This window comes from Palaemon carinicauda, chromosome 18 (assembly GCF_036898095.1).
Source record: "Palaemon carinicauda isolate YSFRI2023 chromosome 18, ASM3689809v2, whole genome shotgun sequence".
In the NCBI taxonomy this organism is placed as follows: Eukaryota; Metazoa; Arthropoda; class Malacostraca; order Decapoda; family Palaemonidae; genus Palaemon; species Palaemon carinicauda.
Genome location: NC_090742.1, coordinates 110,249,876 through 110,273,675, shown reverse-complemented (window position 1 = coordinate 110,273,675; position 23,800 = coordinate 110,249,876). Strand labels below are relative to the sequence as shown.

The following is a 23,800-nucleotide window of genomic DNA, read 5'->3' as shown; positions in this document are numbered from 1 at the left end:
ATATATATATATATATATATATATATAAGGAGAGAGAGAGAGAGAGAGAGAGAGAGAGAGAGAGAGAGAGAGAGAGAGAGAGAGAGAGAGAGAGAGAGAGATCTTTTGAAAAATGCTCTCTCAAATCAAATATCTGCTAACTATTCAAGCAACCCACTTGAGAATAAAATTACGTCCGATCTTATCTACTGAGATACATGCAGCCCTATATCGGTCACCCCCTTTTCCTACCTTCAGACCCAATAGCCCAGGCAATGATAGTATGACTGCAGTAGTACCAAGAAGCGGGCATGTTAGCAGTCAAGCACTGACGCCCTCCTGATGAGACCCACTGCTCGTAATGCACCGAGCTTTCGTTCAAATGGCACTCGTTCAGGAGCATGTGATGCACTTGCTCGTGGTTGCCCTCCTGGATTATTGGAACGTACTGCAATCAAAGCAAAAACATTTGAATTTGTGTAATACACTTTTTATTTTACATTCTATTTATTCTTATGTACTTTCATAAAATAAAAAGACAATAGATACGACTAACAGATATGACTAACAATAGCATTTGAGATAAAAATTCGCAATGTGATAAAAAGGCCACATTTACGATTTCAAAAAAGAATTAATACTAAATATTTGAATTTATTTACAAGTTGAAATAGCATCCATAAATATTTAAATAGAGGAACATACAAGGCTAAAGCCCAATAATAATAATAATAATAATAATAATAATAATAATAATAATAATAATAATAATAATAATAATAATAATAATAATTGGATTCAGATAATGTATCATTCATTCATTTGTAGATTATTTCCTCATACGTATTTGACTCTTGGTATACAAGAACATTAGACTTAGCCATTTTATACGTTCAAATATGGGGTCACGAATGAAAGATCAATATGTCACTCCCTCCCACGTGACGATAATTAGTAGTCAAAGGGAATTACATATGAATGGATAGATAGATAGAAAGATCAACAGATAGATTTAATGAGTGTACTAATGCATACTAGAGCGTGCGTGAGTATGTGCGTGTGTGTGCACAATAATAAAACCCATTACATATGTGTATTTCAATTGCCTGAAGAGAGAGAGAGAGAGAGAGAGAGAGAGAGAGAGAGAGAGAGAGAGAGAGAGAGAGAGAGAGAGAGAGAGAGAGAGAGAGAATTCTAGGTAGCAAGCAAAATTTATTTATAGTTGCATATGCAAAAATACACTAGAGAATCAGTCTTGGAACCTACCCCAATCAGGTGATTTTTGGTCACCAATCCTGGAATTCGATATATTTGGCACCAGTATATAGTGTCCATAGAATTGGGTAGTACTACCTGTCACAAACAGAATTAAAAAGTAGAATCAACGTAACGAACTCACTCTATAGATCCATCCGATTAAATGATAGAATTAATTTACAAGAAGTGACAACATTCATATTTTTTTCGATGAAAATTTAACACAAATAATGGGTACAAAATTTTTAATGAGAATTTATTAAGTATTGATGGATGTTAGGATATTCAATATATTTACAAGTCATTTATAAATATATCGATTAGTTAAACTTTTATGAAGACTAAGTATTTACTTAATGAGGTATCTTTTGCCCATAAAAATTATTGTATGTCCTCTTTTTCTTTTTCTTTTTAATAATAAACTGAAAATATCAAGGCTATGACCTATTTTCAGATTCGAATGACATAAAAGTAATTTTTGTTTTAATGTTTTTCGATTCAAATTCAAAAAGTAAATTTTGGAGTAAGAAAACTGAATAGTTTTTATTTTTCTTCAGGGACCAGCCACCAGATTTGCTTCAAAGATCTTAATTTCTGCATATGTTTTAAATATATATTGTGTGCTCATCACACTAAGATTTTACGTCATTCAGACCAATGCATTTTTATATTTTGATAACATGTTATTTTTTGGTATCTACATAATTTTATTACCTTGAAAAATATCAAAACAATTGTTCTAAAAATTGTTACACGATAATTTTGTATTTTTATTATCTTGAAAAATATCATAAGAATATTTTTGAAAATTGTTGCATGGTAATTTGGCTATAAATGCATTTTTTCGACAGGGGGAAATTAAGAATAATAACTCACTTCTTCAACGACCAAGTCGATGGACTTGACATCCTCTGAGAACTTCGGAAGAGAGAACCTGGGTTCCCGAAGGTAGATGCTCTTGGTCCCCCTTTGGTCGTGGATGCTCATGTCCATATCGCCTTCAGGATCGCTGTAAGAGTACGCCCAAATTACCCGGGTCGTGTCCCCGGAGAGCTTCATGTCCTGCGGATCATCGCAGGTGTTCCAGGGGCGCGAGAAGCGAAGGACGGTGTGGGTGTCGTTCTGGTATCCTCCAGCTACAGTTATGTCTTGTTGTTTATCGATGAGAGGGATCATCATGCCCGTAGCGTGTCGGTCCTATGCAGGAGAGCATCTCATCGTTCCGTAAAATGGACAGAATATGGTCAAGCAAATGTAACCAAATATGAATCAGTAATGCAGCAACAAACCTTGGGCATTCAAAATCTTATTTCAAGAATGTTTATCATAAGAGGCTGTTCATTCGCCATAGAATTATTGTGGATGATATCCAAATGTCAAATAGGATAGATTAAACAGAATGGCTTCTTCAAACTTTCCGGTTTATAAGGCCCTAAACTGATTTAAAAGGGGGGTTGCTAAGCCAATAAAGATAAGCTAAAAGATGTATGAGAGCACACTACCATCTAAGATTTATGATACTGGTATAGTTTTGAAAAACAATCCTCAGGAGGATACAGTCTCGAATGTCAGTTTTAATACGAAGGAAGGGAAGAATTCATTGTTCTGAATGAATAAACGATAATAGGCTTGGATGTGTTAGTACTAATTGGTATATCAAAAACATATTCAACTCGTGTATTACAGGTAATCGACAAAAAAATCATTAAAGATTTTCTGACAGAAATACTTATAAGTTGCCAAGCTGCAATAACACAAATGAAACTTAAATCAAGTTGAATCATCAAAAGAGACCTTTGGCAGATGCTTAAGCTTGAGAAAGTCTAATTAAGAATATGATCAAGATGTCTGGAGCTATTGAATGTATTTCAAAGATTTCTATCTATCCTGTCAAACATTTTTCTCGCATTTTTCAATTCAATTGTTGTAATTTTGAGCAATCAGAGAAAATAGCATCCCACCAACAAAATGTAGAAACCATGATATATTAGCATTGTAAAATCATCCATACTTGGTCGTGGATGAAGCATATCTCAATTAAATATACCATAAAGTTCATTCAAATGTTACCCAAATCTTAAAAGAAAAATATCAAAGTTGATTTGAATTATCTCAGCATCAAATTGACTTAAATCACAAACTAAGTTCTCTATAAAGTGATAATAGATACTTCAGATTCCTTTAGGAATCTGAATTTGGATGATCCGAAAACAAATGCTGAGACACAACCATCGTGATCCTGATATAAGCAGTTAGCCCTCAATAGTCAATTGCATTCTTTTAGGTCATTATATAATACTCCAATAGGAAGAGAACGAAATCTTATCAAAAGGTCTCAAAAGCTCTCCTAGCCAACTGAACAATGCCATATTATATAACCTAGAGTTGAAACTAGATTCTATCACATGTATCATGATACAGCTATCTTAACAATAGCCGATGAAATTGTGATTCTACCTAGGAAGAAACCCTTTTAGCAACGAATACTTTTTTTATTTAATGTTTTATATATCGATTTCTTAATCTTTCATAATGAGACTATTCTAGAACAAAGCCCACTAAAGTTAAAACAGGCCATTGCTATATTGTTTTTTACTTTAAAAAGAAAGGCGATATCAGAAATAAAACGAAAAGTAACAAAAGCAGCAACGACTCATTTGCTTAATTATATGTAGCCTACATAAAGATACTTTCTTGCATAACCTACTCAGAAAGGAACGAAGTTTTTAATGAATTCTGAATTTAGATTTTCTACTCCAAAGGCTACATGGCGGTAACGAAAAACTCGGCCTGACTACAGTAAAGTGATTTTCATATAGATTCGACATGTATTAAACTGCTAGTTAATGAAACTTGCAACAGTTTCCAGAAGAATATTTATCATAAAAGTGAGCCGGTGAAAGTATCAAATTTCTAAATTTAGAAATTTCTATTGATTAACTTTTAATGGAAAAAAGTTTTCAATCTTTCAATTATAATTTTTTTCAATGACGAATTTTATCAGAATTCTTGTAGAGAAGGTTTTTTTTTCTTTCTTTCTTTTTTGATGATGAAATAAACAGTGATAGCATATTGAATATTCAGAAGAGAAGAATAATGCCGAAAGCCTGTCGATGAAGTTCTATCATTAACTAGCTGGGCTCTAAAGATGTGCGAAGTTAACAATCATCATTCCTCAGTACAAAACAATAAGAAACGTTTACCTTCCTCTCAGTATATTTTGTATAGAAACGCATTTTCAGATTATGTTTCTAAGAGAAAATAAGTTCTCATTAAATATGAGTAATCATGTAATAGACTTGAACAGAGATGATAAAGAGACGGAGAGTTACATTTCACGGTTAGGGAAGAAGAAATCCTATTGGTGGGGGAAAAGTTTCTGCGCAGGGAGGCAGGCTTTTTACGCAGAAGATCGAAAAGTGGTATGTAGGCATACGAATGTAAATACGTGAGCATGCTAATGTTAGAATGATACGCTAACATTTGATCTACATCAGATATTGGCAGCACTGGTTACTGTATTTTTTCGTGAGGCATGGCCTTTGCAACGGTGCCTCCAAAGTTGATCTAGTTATACTGTTTTGTCTTTTCCTCCGGTTATTATAAATCCAAGAAGGTATTGTATAGAGAAGAAAATGTTTGTTTTACGGTTATACATCGTTTCCCGAGTATGTTTTCCCCACCTGTAACCCCGAGTTCCCTCTGGGGGTCCCGCATTACCGTAGGATATAGATATATTTATTTCTGAAACTATTCATTTGCGACGGGAACGAATGTCCTTTTCGAAGAGAATGTAATTTCTTCTATAAGAAAAAGTAGCTTTTTTTTTTTTTTTGCTACGTTACATTTCCCTTTAATACACTACAATAATACCCTTAGGAACCAAATTTATATACTGTATATAAAAAGAGAAAAATTAGAAGTAGTTTTTGAAAGACTTTAATGGTCATGTCTGATTCAGAGCGTTCCAATAACTTGATTGTTCGAGTGTCCTGCTTTCAGTAACCGGAACGAAGATATCCAAAACCAAGAAACTAAGTAGAATGTACCTTTTATAGTGAGTGATATTAGTGCCTTCTATATATCCAAAGAAAATAAATCGTCAAGGATAAAAGGCATTGAAGAATCAAATGGGAAAACGGCTATCAGCAAAGATGTAGGAAACCTTCATACTCAGTTCAGACAACATAGACAAGCTCATTCGTCAGTACAGTTGAACGCTCGTGAGGGAAAAGCGAGTCTTTCTATAATTTGACAGTTTTTTATTATTTCATGTCTGAATTTACTTATCTGGATGTGCAATTATTCGTCCTATCTATTAAGATTCATATTGTTAATTCCAATCACGTGATTATATACCTATCAATCCCAATATAAGGCTAAAAGGTGTTGAATGAGCTCAATAAGCAATCTTACTAATGATGTTGAAATGTTACTCGGTGTCTCTTTCCCTCTAATTAGGTGGGGCTACATTTCCAGGGTCAAGCATCAACATCACTCCATGCCCTGTAAGCATTACTTATGGAGTCTTTTTAAGCATTCCTTGGTTCCCTAGACGCGTTTACTTATTAGCCTTCTCCGCAGCCTCGGTTCCCTCTTACTTTCAACCATTTTGTTGCCCCCCCCCCCCCTCCCCCAGTTGCACCTTGGCACTAAATGGTATTTCAAGTCTCAGCATTATGCCCTAATAATCCTTATTCATCCAACATTCCACGGGAAACATTTATTGCTAATGTATGCTTGAATGGTATTGGATTGAATGCTCATTTTTCTATGGTAGGTGTGTAATATGCTTTTCAATACGAAAATATATGTTTTTTTTTTCTGAGTTTTAGATCTCCTTACTCATTAAGCTCACTTCGCAAGCACTTACGTGAACGTGTAATTCCCCTGTTACGTCATCAACCCAAGCCAGTACTATGTCAGCTCCCTTCATTCCACCGCTGGGAGAAAATCCAATGCCGATGAAACCTGTCGTAGCAACCTGCAAAAAGAAGAAAAAAATAAATAATGATGTTTTATTTAGTTATACTCTAGCTCAACGGGAATGTCAGAGTGAAATTCAAACACGACGGTACTCGCTCTTAGGATTCTGCTTGTACTGAAGGGTTAGTAAGGCTTTAACCTCATAATCCCGTCTTGTGATTGTTTATTCAATAGTGCTTTATTGAAATATAAAAATAAATGTGATTCTGCGCAATTTTTCTTCAGTCTCTTATATATAGGCCGTCCTTTACATTGTGAAACTATCCCTTCTAACCATGAGTTCTTTGATTTTAATGACAAACCAATCAGCTTCTTATCATGGATATCACTTAGTATAATAAAAGTATGAGCTTGCATGAGAGGAATCCTGGATGCTCTCTGGGAAAGTTTTTTTTTTTTTTTTTTTTTTTTTTTTTTTTTTATGCAACGATACCTCTCCAGTTGAAGCATTTGGGAGAAAATTCATGGATTATGATTGAACAAATTTGACCTTTCAAAACCTTTTATTATAATTATTTTCAAACCGCCTGAAGGGTTAATTTATTTGGCATCACCCATAATTCTAAATGCGATTCACTTGTAACTTTAGGGTTTTTACAAAATATTTATTAATTGGAATGAATTTCATTCTTCCCAAGCAAATTTTATACTAACTGCCAAGTAGAGTATTTCGTAATCCTTGGGTCCATTGTATATTTTCCTTTCAATTCATTGACTTGTTCTTGTTGGTTTGAATATGATATTTAGCCATTTAGTCCAATATACAAAGGCGGTATTTACAGATATAGAAGGATGGTAAATTGTGAAAGTCAAGGATACTTGGTTCTAGTTTCTCGGGATTGTAGTGGGTCATGTAAGGTATGTAAACCCACAAAATACTGCCTGACTTTCTTTTATGTCTCCCTAAAAAGTCTTAGTTTTTCCAGGATATCATCATGAGTTACTAAATTGGTTTAAATCGTCTCCACAGTTAGAATTCATATTTTCTTTCATTTGAAATTATGTAATTATATGAAACAGTCTCGAAGCAGTGCCAAAAACTAACACAGCATCAATATTCAAAACACATATGGAAGATCTTATATCTTATAATGAGCCGCAACTCATACCTCATAATTTATCTATTTTAGACACAAATCAATCATTCGTAAATAACCACATTATTTATATCTACGTATCACACACTTAAATGTGAGAAGTTCCGGTCTCAAATAAATTTTTGGGTTCAAGCATATGAATTGACAAGTTAAAGTACTCTGTATACTTTCATTCCATTTACCTGTATTTCGACGTGGATATCCTCCTCTAGAGGAGACCAGAGCATGACGAATGCTCCATTCTGATCCAGAGTGGCTTGATGTTGAAACGTCATTGCACCGAGGTTTTTCTCGGCCGAGTTTATCAACAAACCATTGCATAAAGGCAGCAGTAATATTACCGCCAACACCCGGCAGCACTCCATTCTCCTGACGAAGATAAGAAGATTTATCACATTACCTCTATTATTATTATTATTATTATTATGATTATTATTATTATTATTATTATTATTATTATTAGCTATGCTACAACCCTAGTTGAAAAAGTAGGATGCTATAAGCTCCATGGCTCCAACAAGGAAATGTAGACCAGCGAGGAAAGGAATTACGGAAATAAATAAAACTACAAAAAAAGTAATGAACAATTAAAATAACATATTTTAAGAACAGTAGCAACATTAAAATATATCTTTCATAAATAAACTACAAAAAGAGACTTATGCCAGCCAATTTGCCATAAAAGCATTCGCTGCAAGTTTGAACTTTAGTTAATAAGGAATGGATAAAATATCGTAATAGGAAAATGTTTATGAATATAATCACAGTTTTGTTTGAAGTCTTAGGTCACTCAAGTCCAACTAGTAAAAATCTAGGACTTCACCAGCTTTAGTACATCTTTAGAAGACTACTTCGCAAGTTGTAAGAGATACCTTGAACCTGAGAAAGGGGAACATGGGCGATTGTTGACAGAAAGGTGTGGCGAGAAACTATTGTGTCTACTGGAACTTCTTAAATGTTGCCGATTCATTGCAATGGAAAACTGGGTTTTCAAAACTATTTTTACAATTACTGAGCTTATTTTTTAACTATTACAGTTACTCTGTTAGCAGTTTCTCTCCTGTGACGTTAATGTTATTCGTTTATTGACCTTAAATAGCCAAATTCGAGAATCTATTGATGCCATAGATGATGTTGGTCCTCATTGGGGTTAAACTTGGTTATTTTGATATGGTCGTTAACGGAAAAAGTCTCCATAGATTGCGCATCATATGTTGCATGAGATGAGATACACAAGCATGAACTTAACTATGACTCTAGAATTTTGTAAGGAAAACTGTGTGTAAGCAATTCTTCTTCACCCAAGGGGTTTAACTACTGCACAGTAATTGCTCAGTGGCTATTTTCCTCTTGCTAAGGGTAGAAGAGAATCTTTAGCTATGGTAAGCAGCTCTTCTAGGAGGACACTCCAAAATCAAACCATTGTTCTCCAGTCTTGGGTAGTGCCATAGCCTCTGTACCATGGTTTTCCACTGTCTGGGGTTAGAGGTCTCTTGCTTGAGGGTACACTCGGGCACACTATTCTATTTAATTTCTCTTCCTCTTCTTCTGTTAAAGTTTTTATAGTTTATATAGGAAATATCTATGTTAATGTTGTTACTTTTCTTGAAACGTATTATGTTTCCTTGTTTCCTTTCCTCACTAGGCTATTTTCCCTGTAGGGGCCCCTGGGCTTATAGCATTCTGCTTTTCACACTAGAGTTGTAGCTTACCAATTAATAATAATAATAATAATAATAATAATAATAATTAGTGAATGTTTATTCTAATGGTTGTGGTAGCCTATCATCGAACCTTGGTCCAGCAGATCAGCAGGCAGAAACGTTTCCAATAGGCTACCAAAACCTCTGAAAGGGGAGAACACGTTTATATATTAGCAGATTGTGTTGTTAACGCAAACATACATATACAGTATACTAATAATATAATTGAACTATGCATGGTCTAGTGTTCTCCTCAAAGCATGTATATTCAGCTTTATGCATGAAACAACTGGGTTTCTCTGTAAAAGTTATCGGTTATTCAAGATAATATGGCGTGCCACCGGTATGGACAATCGGTTTATTAAAACGTCTCGATATTAAGTCATTCGTAAATATATTTTCTTGGGTAAAAGTTGTGTTATTTTCACTAGAATTTCCAATTTTCATATTATTATTACTATTACTGGCCATTTTTTTATAACAGCTACTGCAGTGAGTCTTTTAATGTCTACATCCTTACCTTTGAAAGTGACCTTGGGATCTCCTGTTTATGCTGTTATTGGTGTACCCTAGTCATCCAAAATGACGTCTAAATGTTTAAATAGATATGCACACACACGCGCACTCACATTCCCACACTCCCACGCAGATACAGCCATTCTCAACCCTTCCCCTTTTCTAATTACAACCTGCTGGTTCGGCAATTTGTGGGCGAGTGTGGTTTCCGATATACAGTACGTTTTGGGCTACCTGTCCTCTCCCAGGGTATGACAGCTACACACATATATATATATATATATATATATATATATATATATATATATATATATATAAATATATATATATATATATATATATATATATATATATATATATACATATATATATATATATATATATATATATATATATATATATACATATATATATATATATATATATATTTGTGACAGAATTATATATATGTATATATATAGATATGTATATATATAAATATATATATACATATATATATATATATATATATATATATATATATATATATATATATATATATATATATATATATATATATATATATGGTGTTACTTTGAGAACTATTATTGTGCATGAGAATGTTTCTGATCACCAAATCTGAGCGGATTACTTAGAAATTGTAAACATTGTTTCAGTTTTCTTAGTTTTACTTCGATAGTAGTGTTATAATTGTTACCCAAACTAGAAAGGAGAATCAAGCAGTTTTTCTAAACTTCTCTGTGTTTTTATTTTACAGAAGTATTTATGTGGATTCGCTTTCCCCATTTGAAACATATACTCCTTTAATAATAATAATAACAATAATGATAATAATAATAATAATGATAATAATAATAATAATAATAATAATAATAATAATAATAATAATAATAATGATAATAAACGGATTTTGAGCAAAGCGAAAAATTTATTTTTGGGTGAGATAGCCATGTCGTCTTGATGGAAGGTTCCTAATGGTAGCTTCCTAAGGGATATATGTACTACAGTGATATTCCCAGAGAATTTACCTTTAGGTCTCCAGAATTCTAACTCCTGCCACGAATATCCTTAAATTTCTCTTAAGGATATCGCATAATATCAAGGGACATATTTTTGACATGCCACATGGCAATCTTCACCCCGAATAGCTTTTACGCTTCGAGGGGGAAAGTGGCAAAAATAGAAGGGGAGCCGTATCAAGGTTACCCTGCCTCCCATACTACTATTGAGTATCAATATGGCGCCATATCCAAGATGGCGGACATTCCGTGTAGCGTTGAGCATGGTGCTACAGATACAGTGCTTCGGGAGGGATTCTGCAAAGACCTTTTCTATAGAAAAGGAGGGTGGGTCCTTCAGGACGACATGGCTATCTCACCCAAAAATAGATTTTTCGCTTCGCTCAAAATCCGTTTTTTGGGCTCGGCCCTGTCGTCCTGATGGAAGCATACCAGAGAATTAATGTATCTGTGGATTTTCATCAGTGCCTTAACTTTGGGACAATTTTTCAATGGTCATCTGAACCATTTGAGACAAATGATGTTACCGTTATCCGTCATTATCACTAATCATAAACTATGTTAGTGCTTCCCGGCCCCTACGGGGAAGAGTCATACTAGTGTCTAGACGGTAGAAAAAGGGCCTCAAGGTTAGCATATAGTGTATGAACAAACATGAGTATTCACTGAGTATACAAACAGTCTCAGGGTTTGTATATATTGTCGGAACAATATCAGTGTCCATCATATCTATTGTTTGTAAGCATACAATGATATGAGGGTTACTTGCATGAATAAGTCAAAGAACTCTGGCATCTTGAATATGCAAATTTGCGGGCGAATTAGGACGCAATTACATTCTGATAGCCATTTATTTCTGATAAATGACTAATTGAAAAACGAGTGAAATGAATGTAACATAATAAAGGAATTATACATGCAATGTATACAGAAATTAAATTTCCTTTTTGAAAGGGAAAATTTTTTTGTAAATGTTGCCTCTTATCAATGCTGTGTACTAAGTAGACACTGTACAAGTGTTTATCTGTATAATGCTACACCTGAGATTTTGAACAGAATTAGTGTCACCACAGTAACATTCATTTAGAGGGTATCACACTAACAGTGTTGACACCCCTTCTCCCTAATTGATAGTCCCAATCAATTAACTGTTCATCGCAGTAATCAGACGGCAGGTTCTAATACAATACCTTCCGCCACCACATAATGCTTCCGTTCATGGACCTCCTTAGCATGATGTTTATGGAACAGTCTGGATCATCCCCATCCAGTATATGAGCGAGGACGTTCAATGTCCCAATCAATTAACTGTTTATTGCAGTAATTAGGAGGCAGGTTTAATTACACTAACTGCCGCCACCCCATAGTGCTTTAGTTCGTGGTCCTGCTTAGCATAGTGTTTGTAAAACACTCTGGATGATTTCCATCCTGTATATGAACGAAGATGCTCAAAGTCCATATACTGAAAGAAGTTCAGTGATGAAGCAATTTTCCTTGGATCATGGCCTGCGGGAGCACTGTCAGGATCCGCTCTACGAAAAAAGTAGGTGAGCTTCGCCCTCAATTGTTTTAAGGTTAAGTTTGATCCAGAGGTTTCTCCTTTAAAGAGCTGTTCTCCCTTGAAGTTTGAAGTCCTACGAAGATAAACTTTTAGACACTCTACGGGACATAGAGACATCTTCCCTCCGAGAGCAGATTCTCGAAGGACCCCACCTTTTTGTGGGTAGCTCATTTTTAGCGAGAAAGGCTGGATTAGGAAAGAGATTCAGTTCTCCCCTTTCTGTGAACTGAATGTGTCCCTCATTTCTAGATAGGGCTACTATTTCACTAACTCTAGCCCAGAGTTAGTGAAAAATAACGTTTTGGGTTAGATCCTTGAGGGAACAATCTTCATTGTTCACAGATGAGGCATAATGAAGGAACTTGTCCAAAGACCATGAAATGGGCTTTGGAGGTGCTGCGGGCCTAAGCCTTGCGCATGCCTTTGGAATCTTATTAAAGACTTCATTCGCCAGATCCAATTGGAAGGCATATAGAAGAGGTCTAGTCAAAGCTGACTTACACGTAGTTATCGTGTTGGCTGCCAGACCTTGATTATGAAGGTGGACAAAGAAGGACAGACAGAAGTTCGTTAAAATTTCTTTCAGTCCTTTTGCTTTAACAAAAGCAACCCACTTCTTCCAAGATGACTCATATTGTCTTCTGGTTAACTTAGATTTGTATTCTTCTAGGAATCCTATAGTATCTTCTGAGATCCCAAATCTTTTCCTAACCGCTAGGGCAAGAAATTCATGAAATGAAGGGTTTGGACTCTCTGTGATAAATCGAAGGTAATTAACTTCTGAGCCCTCTAAAATAGTACTTGGTTCAGTACTAGGGCCAGCCTCAGCTAGAGGGAACCAGTAGCTCTTGGGCTACATGGGAGCCACCAGAGCTACTCCTCCCTGGAAGGACCTCAGCATATTGAGGACCTTCAGCAGGGAATTGGATGGGATGAACAAGAATTCCCGAATCCATCCCTTCCATACTATTGACCTGATGTCTGTTATCTCCTCTAGAGGATCCTCGTATGGGGCTACATATCGAGGTAGTTTCTTGATGACGCTCGTCATGAAGAGGTCGATCTGCAGTTCGGGGACTTGTTCCCATCTGGGAGAGAATATGTCTGCGTTTGTGGACCCTTCTAACTCTGCTGGCCTGAGCCCGAGTAGATCATCTGCTGTTACCTTGCCATCCTTTTAGGCAAGGGATGGCTAATATCACCTAAACTATATGAGACACCCTCTAGCCTTGTCGGTTCCGATGTCTCAGTATCGCTTCGATGTCCCAGATCAGTCTGAGGAGGTCTGATCTGCGTAGAGAGAGTTTCATCAACAACGACAGGACTAACATGGTTTCGGATAGAACTGAGTTCCTTGAATTTTTCTCTGATGGGAGTAAACTCCCTATTCTTCCGACTAGGCATTCCTGTGGATGATCTACAACAGTCGAGGTGGTTGCAAGGGCACGATCTTCAATAGGCTTTCAGCCTTTTATCGATGTTAGGGAAGCGATTAAGGAAAGACCGATATCGGTCCTTTTAGATCTCTTCGAGCGTTTGATGCGTATCTTCTCCAGACTCTTAACCCATCTTTCAGCTGTGCTCTTAGCACTGGGTCTGTCATTATTGCTAACTGGAGAGAGTTCAGAACTCTTCCTTGTTAGCATTTTGGAATCCTGACCAATTACCATAGTCTCTTGATCGACCCTGTGATCTCCTTTCACATCCCTAAGGGAAACGAGAGCCGGAGTGACCTCGGGTTTCGATGGTTTTTTAACCATTGAAGCCTTTGAGCTGTAGAGAATCAAGACTTTTTGGCGCTGATTTTGCATCCCCAATGTTCCCGGAACCGGATTACTTCCTTGGATGCTCATAGACCAGTCACTAAAGGTGCTGCCCACACCAGCCTTTCGTCCAGGTACTTTGTTACCTGAACCACTGTTAGGCTTAGTTTTTGCGTGACCGTGTCCGCCAATTTCGTGAAGATACTTAGAACTATGTTTAGTCTGACAAGTATCTGTCCTTAGACATACGTTATCCTCTGTAACTTGAATCCTAGGTAGGAGGGGAGGGGGCAACTGACTGGAAGCTGCCGATAGGCAACTTTCAGGTCTAGCAAGACTTTGATCACCATTTTTTGAAATAGGGTCCCTATGTTCAGAAGGATTAACATTCTGCACTTGCTGTTTTGTTTGAACTTTATGAGTGGCAACAAGTTCAGAATGACTCAGAGTTTTCTTAAGTCCTTCTTGTGAACACCAAACAGCCTTCCCTGGAATTCGATGGACTATGCTTTCCTTATTACCTGTATGCTTTATAGCTCTAAGGTATACTCTTCCAAGACGGGGTTGGGGTGCAGAAAGATTTTAGGAAATAATGGTAGAGGCATGAGTATTTTCCATCCTAGTCACATCTTGATTAGGCCTTGGACCCAAGGATCGAAGGTCCTACGAGCCTGAAGGAGCTTCTATCCTGCCAGAAGCATCTCTTCGCTTCGATTGATCAGAAAGTTTACATCTCCGACCGCTTGCCTGTGGCACCGCAGTGCTCGAAACTGTAGGATGTTGTTGAACAGCCCGAGGAAAAAATCTAGATTTTCCTGTCTTCCTCTTAGTTTGGGGACCCACATCCGTGGAAGACTTTCTCTTTAAAGAGATGCCCCACTTCTGGAGAAGTTCCGTATTCTCCGTGGTGGCATTCTTAATGACCTCGTGGACTACCTCATTTGGAAAGAGGTCTCTACCCCAGATGTTGGAAGATATTATCTTCCTTGTTTCATGTTTTGCTGTTGCAGCCGCAAACACAAACTCCCTACAGGCTCTCCTAGCCTTCATAAAAGCATAAAGGTCTTCTACTAAGGTGTCCATATGCATTTTGGCCAAGACCGTTAGCATGTCTGGGGTATCTTGGTGGGCTGAACACAACTCCATGCAGTTCTGTAGGGATAGAGAGGCTGTAAGTCTCTACTTTGTCTCTTGTTCATTAAGCAGGAGACGTTCAGAAAGTTTAGGGAGATTCTCGCTAAACTGTCGTCCAGCAACATCTGCATCTAGTTTCCCTACTGAAAAAGTTGAATGGACTTCCTTCCAATCTTTCTCCTGCATGGAAAAGGCTAGTGATAGAGGTTTGCACTCCTCGAGTGCAGGACATGGTTTACCTGCCTCCACTGCCTTAGTAACAGATTGACATACCTTCCATGTAAAGGGGAATGATATTGAAGCAGGAGCAAGAAAGGTAGGATGTCTGTTACTTAGTGTGGACACTTTCGACACTAAGTAACCCGCCTTTCTCAAGGTATTTGACAAGATAGCCTATGCCTTATCACGGTCGAGAATCATAACCTCCCTCGGTTCTGTTTCTTCTCCCGACGTTAGTTCATGCTTCAATCGAATGAAGTAATTAGGGAAAGCGTTAAAGCTTGGCCAAAACTGAATTTCGTCTAAAGGTACAGCACTCATCTTCTCCGAGATGTAGAGTTTGCCGTCTGAAATCGGCATCAGCTCCGCATACCTCCAGGGATTGGTTTTGGAGCATGGCGGAAGGTCTTGATCTCTGGGTCTTTTGTATGACCCAGTGGGGTCATACAAGTGCGGCTTCACAAAGCTCTTTTTTGAATTTCGTTTCCTCCTTTTCGCCTTGTATGCAAAGGTGTTCCATTAGACTTTTCATAAGGGCCAAAATCTGGGTCATTTCGTCCAATGGAGGGGTAGAAGGTGAAGATGTCGAGGTTGACGGCTCTAGAGCCAGCACAGACGTTAGCAATTCCGACTTGACATTGTCCACCTGTTCCCGTGAGGGCTTTCGGCCCTTCGTCTCAAAGGTTGTCTGAACGTAGTGAGGTGCGAACCTTGCCTGGGGCACCACTATTTCCTTACTTGCTTTCGGGAATAGTATGCTACGCATCCTATCATTAGGTAGGTATGGTTCCATGGAGATCTTTTGAAACCCTCTTACCCAGTTGCGTAGATTCTTACGAGCTGCATCCCTAGACTCCGCCGACTTAGGATTATCAAAACCCTCGCACACTAAGGTCCGACACATATTGCAAGCTTGGGGGCTCCAATAATGCAGGGATTCGGAAATAATATTGCAGGGAGCATGTAACCGGCATGTATTATGTCCATAAAAGTACCTACTTTTAATGTTGCAGAAGACCGCAACACATGTCATCTGGGGTTCCTCCTGTAAAGAAAGGAAAGCAGAATGAGTATGTGATTGATTATCTCAGTGATAAGCAATATGTAAAAGACATCTTTTAACTAAAGTAGCTTAGGATAGTAAGCTAGAAAGGGATAGTGGGAGACACATACTTGCATATCCCTAGCAGGCAATTGCTGTTACCTCCCCTCGGTATTAACTAGAAGGAATTTCCTTTTTAAGGAGACTCAAACAAAGGATTCCAACCCCTAGGGGTAGAAAAGTGTACAATATCACTTCCCTTTTAGTATTTAACACTGTGGGATAAAGATAACTGATTTCTAATCAGAGTATTGAAGGAATTCTATTCTTTCAAAATAGGATCGGTCTCAGCAGAAGTCCGAAGGGTACCCAAGAATGTAAGAAATAACTACTGTATCATTATACTATAGTTTTTCTGTTTGCAGTATAATTTGTAGTTCCGACAGTGCGCTGCCATTGTGGTTAGCATTTGGCGGTACGGTCTAGCCGGCATGACGCCAACTGGACTAGGAAATATAAAAGACATTTGTTTTTCCTACCCAGCCCATTTGCTGTAACCTTCCCTTTCAATATTAAATTATAGAGTATTAAATTATAGAATAAGGGTTCTAACCTTTAAGGATAGAGAGTGTACTACCACTAGCCCTTTAATTTATTTGATATTGTAGGATAAAATGTAAAGTGATTTCTAATCAGAATATTGAAAAAATTAAATTTTTTTCAATATAGGATTGGTCTCAGCAAACACCTGGGCAAAGATACCCAAGATATACTGGAAGATAACTACAAGTATAGTATATACAATAGTTTTCTATCTGCTGTATATCCTATACTGCAAATATACTGACTACTGTATAACCTCATACTGTAATATCGTCGGCATATCGCCAGCCTAGCTAGTCCCTGCTGGCACACCTGGCCAGCATGCTAGCTAAAAGAGAGAGAGACAGCATGGAACAAAGGACTGCCTTATTATTGTGTACGTATACACTAAATAAGGATGTAATTATCAAATTTTATTGCCTTTCTCCAGAAAGAAGGTTCAAATGGAAGGGGAGAATATATCACTCAAGCTTCCATCCAGCCACCAGTACCATTGCCGGCAAGGTCCAGCCAGCACATGGCCGGCAGTCTAGCACCCGGCAGTGCAGGTGCAGTCGGCATACCCCCAGCTGAGTCAGCACAGCACCTGTCTGTGCCGGTTCGGCCGGCATACGGCCGGTCAAGTTAGTACCCCGGCAATAGTACTTGTATAAGGCAGTCCAAGGGAAGACTGAAGAACCTTGGTGATAGAAGAGACTTCCCATCAACAGTCATCATGGCTGCCGGCAACGTCATGGCCGCCGTCAGATGACATGGCTGCTAGCCACCTGCCCAGCCGCCGACAACCGTCATAGCCGCCGGCAGTTATAGTACCGGCAGCCTACATGGCCGCCTGCAATTGACATGGCCGCCAGCGATCGACATGGCAGCCAGCAGCTGTTCTAGCCCCCGGCAGCCAGGCTGATGAATAGGAGCCCGGCCGGCCCCGCAATCTGCCGGCAATCGGAGAGATTGCAGGACGATGGCCCAAAGAGATACGATGGCTAGGCCATCACTAAAGGACAGAGGAGGAGGGAAAAGGGTCCTGTATGAGGTGGGGAAGGAGTTGGCAAGGTTGCTGGTCCTACCACTCCCTGAAGAAACTCTATTTCAGTATCGGCATCACCTAGGTGACAGGAGAATCTCTATTCTCCAACCTAGGGTCTGCCAATACAGTTAAAGGGACAGCTGCAGTACCGCCTCCTCTCAACAAGGGAGAAACAGAGTTCCATTGTCGTCGCCATCTCAGGCAGCAGAAGAATGTCTATTCTTCAGCCTAGGGACTGCGATCATAGGACTAGTCTTCTATACCGCAGGGAGAAGGTGGCGGCATCAAACCCCACTTCAAGTGCGGCCTAGGGAGGGGTAGCCTCCTATGCCGGAAGCCTGGCCGGCAGGGGAATGACTATTCACCCCGCCGGCCGGCCGCCGGCACAAGACTAATTACTCTGAGGTTCTGACCAAATCCCAAAACCTGCTATCTGCGGCTAAGGGAAGGGACAGAAAAACCCTGGGTTAGTCATGCCTGAATGAAAACTCGAGGCACGACCCACCAGTGTTGTATCCTAAGGCTACTCTCAGAGGGAAGGAGGGATTACCCTTAAATCTCCTTTGGAGACGTGTAATGGCTTATATAATAATTCTAGGAGATATCTATCTCCACCTGAATTGATAAAACAGTACACGAGGGTAAACGGGGAAATGTCTGAAAGTATAATAGATCGCCTAGGTTAGGTTACCTAGGCAAGGCGAGATCTCGGTTACCTCAATCACCGAAACTCTAACTTATACGATCGACATAGAAAAATTAAAATTATGCACAATATAATTATCTTTACAAGTAAGATTTGCCTAAATACCTTTCATAACTAATTAATGCTATTTAAACCGGGAAGTCGTTCTACTAATTAAATAACACATGCCTAATGAATGACAGCTCCCATGGCGCCTCCGGTACAGGCCTAGCTCCTAGGCACAATAAATTACTCTAATTTCACTGTGAAACAGGAGCTAAAATATACTCATTGTAGAGACCCAATACTCAACTTTCCAGAGGCGAAAGAAGTTGGAGATTGCATAATAATAATCCTTGAAAATTGATCCAAAAAGTTAGATCAACAGGGAACACCACCGAGCGAAATCGCTACAAAATTAGGAATGTCCGCCATCTTGGATATGGCGCCCTATTGATACTCAATAGTAGTATGGGAGGTAGGGTAACCTTGATACGGCCCCCCTTCTATTTTTACCACTTTCCCCCTCGAAGCGTAAAAGCTATTCGGGGTGAAGATTATCATGTGGCGTGTCAAAAATACGTCCCTTGATATTATGCGATATCCTTGAGAGAAATCTAAGGATATTTGCGCCAGGAGTTAGAATTCTGGAGACCTAAAGGTAAATTCTCTGGGCATATTACTGTAGTACATATATCCCTTTGGAAGCTACCATTAGGAACCTTCCATCAGGACGACATGGCCGAGCCCAAAAATAATAATAATAATAATAATAAAAATAATAATAATAATAATAATAATAATAATAATAATAATAATAATAATAATAAAGAAGAACATGTAGAATTACTGAAATGATTCAGATAATGTCCCACCCGTTGGTTTATTTAAATCCGAGTGTAAGATAAAAAATAGACAACCGTTCACTCGGCTTTCTATGGTATTACCATTTTCAACTCTTGAACTTTACTAGCAATTGCATTACTCAAGAGGTAACAAAAAGAATCTCCATAGAGGCCAACTAAGATATTTAGAATGAATAATTGAGAGTAATCCACCCATTAACCTTTGCCGCACCAGAATATAAATGTTTGATAATTATTATTTTTTATCTCAAGTATAGTCCTTGATATCTAGAATGGGGATGCCTTATAGCCGGATGTTTAACAAAGTATGAAACATTTATCATGTCATCTTTCAATGATTATTTGAGAATCAAAAGCGTTATTCAATTTCTAAATAAAAGTTTCTGCACTTTGGTGAGAATTCCTGAAAAACCTAACAATGTTCCATTTGTTGTAAGTGCACTGAAGGGGAAGCTAATGGATACCATACATTGCAAAACATGTTCTAATATGCTAACGCCTTCCTATTACTATTTTAGTAACAGCTTAGCGTGAAATGTTTCAAATCCTCTTAGAAGCCACTAGGAGTAACAAAATTGAAAGAAGAGGTTTTAGAGAATCCTTATAAACGGGGTTGCTGCTAGAGGGGACCTGATCCGAGTCCTCTTAACTATTTCACAATTGAATTTCTTACCGTAGGAGTAGGAAGACAATGTTGTCAGTACACCTCACTTGGTGCACTGTAGGCCTTACTAAAGGGTCTTTGCAGTGTCCCTTCGGGCCTTAACTACACCCATTTTCTAAAGGTATTTGGTTTCAGTTCCAGTTTCGTCAGAATAGATGGTCACCAGACCATCAGCTGGGCAAGCCTCCAACCCCCATTGTTGTGCCCAACAACAGCAGTGGCCTCCCAAGTAAACAGCTTAAGCTCACGGTCCTGGACTCTTCCTTTCTTCCATCTTGGTGTCCAACCTCTTTAACTTTCCTTTTATACTACAACTGTGGGGTTTTCCGCTGTTGCACATAAGTGCTAAATAGTCTCCCAGACTTCAGTGCTGGGCCTAAATTTAATTAATTTCAATCCACAATCAAATTTCTCCCCGTATGAAGGTATTCCCGACAGTGAACTTCACGATGGAAAGTGCGAGCATAACTAAGGGTCTTTGCAGTATCCTTTGGGACCTTAGCTGCACTCACTTATTACCAATCTACTTTGCATCCAATTCCATTTCCTTTCTTTAATCTTCGTATCCAATCTATTTCAACTTTTACTTAATCGTGCAATTACGGGTCCCTATATTTTTGCATCAACCCACTATATAGCCTCTAATGACCCAGCACTGGCCCATATTGATATCTATGAATCTACCTACAACAACAACAAATGCAACCGTTTCTAGTCCAATGCAGGAATAAGGCATCGGACATGTGTTGGTCATGTCTGGGGTTTGGCCCTTTTGATCACCACGCTGGCCACAGCGAATTGGTGATGTGGGAGACTTCAGGCATATCGCTCACAGCAAGCCAACTTAGTATGGGTGACCCTGATTAGGACAGCTTTGCTGATCATGACGATGCACAAACCCTTTCACCACCTTAAGGTACCCCAATTGGCAAAGGGATTGAATCTACCCACCTGCAATCAAATCTCGCCTCTCTGAACGAGTTGTATGATTGCAAGAACACGTGTCTGGTACTGGCCACTGATCCTATGCTCGATTTGATGGAATTTCGTCTTTCGTTGTGTTATAAGTCATTACCCAAAATGGTCAAGTAAAATCTCTCACGAACCGAAGCTTTTCAGCAAATTAAGAGGCATACTCATCTGTTCTTTAGCAGTTTAATCTAGCTATTACAGTTAGATTGATTGATTTTGAGTTTTCTGGCATCCTGATATTGAAGGTCGAAAATGCCGATATTGTTTTTAATAATAAAAAAAAGCCCTAAAAGCAAAGATGTCCACATACAAGTTAAGAAGATTTCAAAAGACCTGCTTCTGAAATAAATCTAAAAATACCGCTTGTATAGTATAACACATCCTACCCAAGAATGTTAGAGTTAACATATTAAACCGTTAAAAAAAATCCACCGTATCTTTTCATCGCTTGATTTCCTTAACTGTAAGGAATTATATGTGTATGTTCGAGATGTATGAGTTGTCAAATCATGAAGAATTACTGTTTATGTAACTGTATTTCATCCATTTCTAATGCTATCACGATACCTGACTTGTCCTCAAAGGGCCTTTTGGAGAAAATAATGAACATATTCTCATAAACCGTAAAACATGTACACCTCATATTTGTATTAAAAGATACAAATATAAAAAAAGAAAAGAAACTCAATTGATTACCTAGTCCGATGTGAGTCGATTCAAAACGATGGCTTCTTATAACAAAATATTTTCCTGTAACTCAAAATTCGTAAACTCAAAGCACTGAAGAGGAACCTCCTCTCACTATCCCTCCACAGAAGGGTATGGTTTTGCCCTAATATTTCATTCTACATCTGTTGCCTAATAGAGTATGAAAGTAAATCTCATCATGACCAGCAAAGTTACACAAGAAGAAATTTCATGACTTATAATGTGTTAGCTAACTCTTCGTGTCTCACCTTTAGCTCAACTATTTCGCCCTTGCCTTATTAAATTCTGAATGGAAGGTATTGCTTCATTTTAGATGCATTCTTTAGCAGCATCATTCATGGTGTTACGACGACAGAATTGAACTACCTTTTCAGTTTTGAAAATTGTAAGAAAAAAAAACTTTTAACTCTATTGCTTTGATAATTATTACAAAATGTAATTTCAATTTCTATATATAGAAATTTTAATTTAGGAATTATGACAAAATTCACTTTCAACTTTTATCATTCTTGATAATTCGGACAAAATCCATTTTCAACTTTAAAATTGATCAGAGAAATGTGATGAAATGCACTTTTGCTTTAACATTAATTTTAGAAACATAACAAAAGGCACTTCTAACTTCAAGATTATTTTGAGAATTATAATAAAGTGCAATCCTAACTTTAATAGCACTTTGATAAACATATCAAAATAAACTTTTCACTTTGATATTATTCAAGAGATGCATAAAAATGCTATTGAAAAAAGAGAAGAACGTGACTCAGAAAAATTAAAACATTCGAAAAATATTAAAGATGTAAAATTTTTTGTCTGATTTATCAGTTCTTCAATTAAAAATCGTTTCCATGCATATGAAATTGTACTTTTAATGGCATTATTGACAGAGAAATAAATTTCTAACTCGGATGTTTAAATTTATTTATTAGAAATAACAATAATGCTCAATTATAATTAAAGCTTCATTTGGAGTATCTTCTCTACCTTAGCTTTTTTATTGAACAGCTATCTGGTATCCAATGAAGATCTCACATACTCTTTTATGTTTATGGAATGAATTATCGATTGAAAATCATTTTGTGTCACTGTAGCTGTTTTGTTTAAGACACGGTGGAATAGCTAAATTCGCTCCAGGATTCTTCTCATTACATTTTCCTCTTTTCACTCAAAAGGGCTCGATGTCTTAATTTCCGTAACGGCCTTGAGTGAATATTATAATGTTACGGTCTCGGCATAAAGATATTTCTTAATAAGATATTTAGAAAAAAGAGTTAATATAGAGTGAAGCCCCTGCCTTCACTGTAGTTTATAAAACATTCAGTCGCTTCCTTGAATGGGATTCCAAAATAAAAGTATGATAATTTGTTCTCATCACATAACAACAACCAATGCAGCCGTTTCTTGTCCACTGCTGGACAAGGGCCTCAGACATGTCGATTTATGCCTGGGGTTCGGCCAGTTTTCATCATCACGATGTCCAGTGCCGATTGGTCATGGTGGGAGATTTTTGTCTGATTCCTCACAACAAACAAACATAGTATGGGAGGCACTGGCTAGTACGATTTGCTGTTCATTTAAAATTCTAGGACTTTAAAACACATATCAGGTTAACTTTTACGTGAAATTTTATTCATATAGACATTAAAAGTTTTTATACAATAGTAATACATTTGTTATATCACATGGGAGTCCGTTGTTTGGGGGTAAGGTTACATTCTGGCAGTGAATAGAGATTTCAACGCTTTTGCAGTATTGCTTATATCAGCAATTTTCTTGTTTGATGCTTTGAGAATGGAAAACATTATAAAGAATTCACAATTCAAATTGAATGGTGGGTAGCACGACTGATAGATACGATACTCTTAAACCCTAATACATGAAAGACAAGCTGAACTAAAAGATTAAAACAGTTTCAATTAAAGGTAAGGAAAAAACATAAAACATTGTAAAACGAAAAACGACTTCAGCATTATGAATAATACACTTTAATGTAGCAAAT

The 23,800-nt window shown here is 37.6% G+C and overlaps 1 protein-coding gene across 1 annotated transcript in view; it reads right to left on the bottom strand.

The window, feature by feature from the left end:
- Positions 1-21,918, bottom strand: part of LOC137657951 (DBH-like monooxygenase protein 1) — a 31,768-nt gene extending 9,850 nt beyond the window's left edge. Inside the window, exons 1-6 of the mRNA XM_068392670.1 lie at positions 21,790-21,918; positions 7,502-7,688; positions 6,110-6,220; positions 2,113-2,433; positions 1,246-1,332; positions 232-427 (exon numbers count right to left, since the gene is read on the bottom strand). Of these exons, the coding sequence (XP_068248771.1) occupies positions 232-427; positions 1,246-1,332; positions 2,113-2,433; positions 6,110-6,220; positions 7,502-7,684 (898 nt within the window). The 5' untranslated portion in view covers positions 7,685-7,688; positions 21,790-21,918. The remainder of the gene's footprint in view (positions 1-231; positions 428-1,245; positions 1,333-2,112; positions 2,434-6,109; positions 6,221-7,501; positions 7,689-21,789) is intronic.
- Between the last annotated feature and the right edge of the window lie 1,882 nt (positions 21,919-23,800).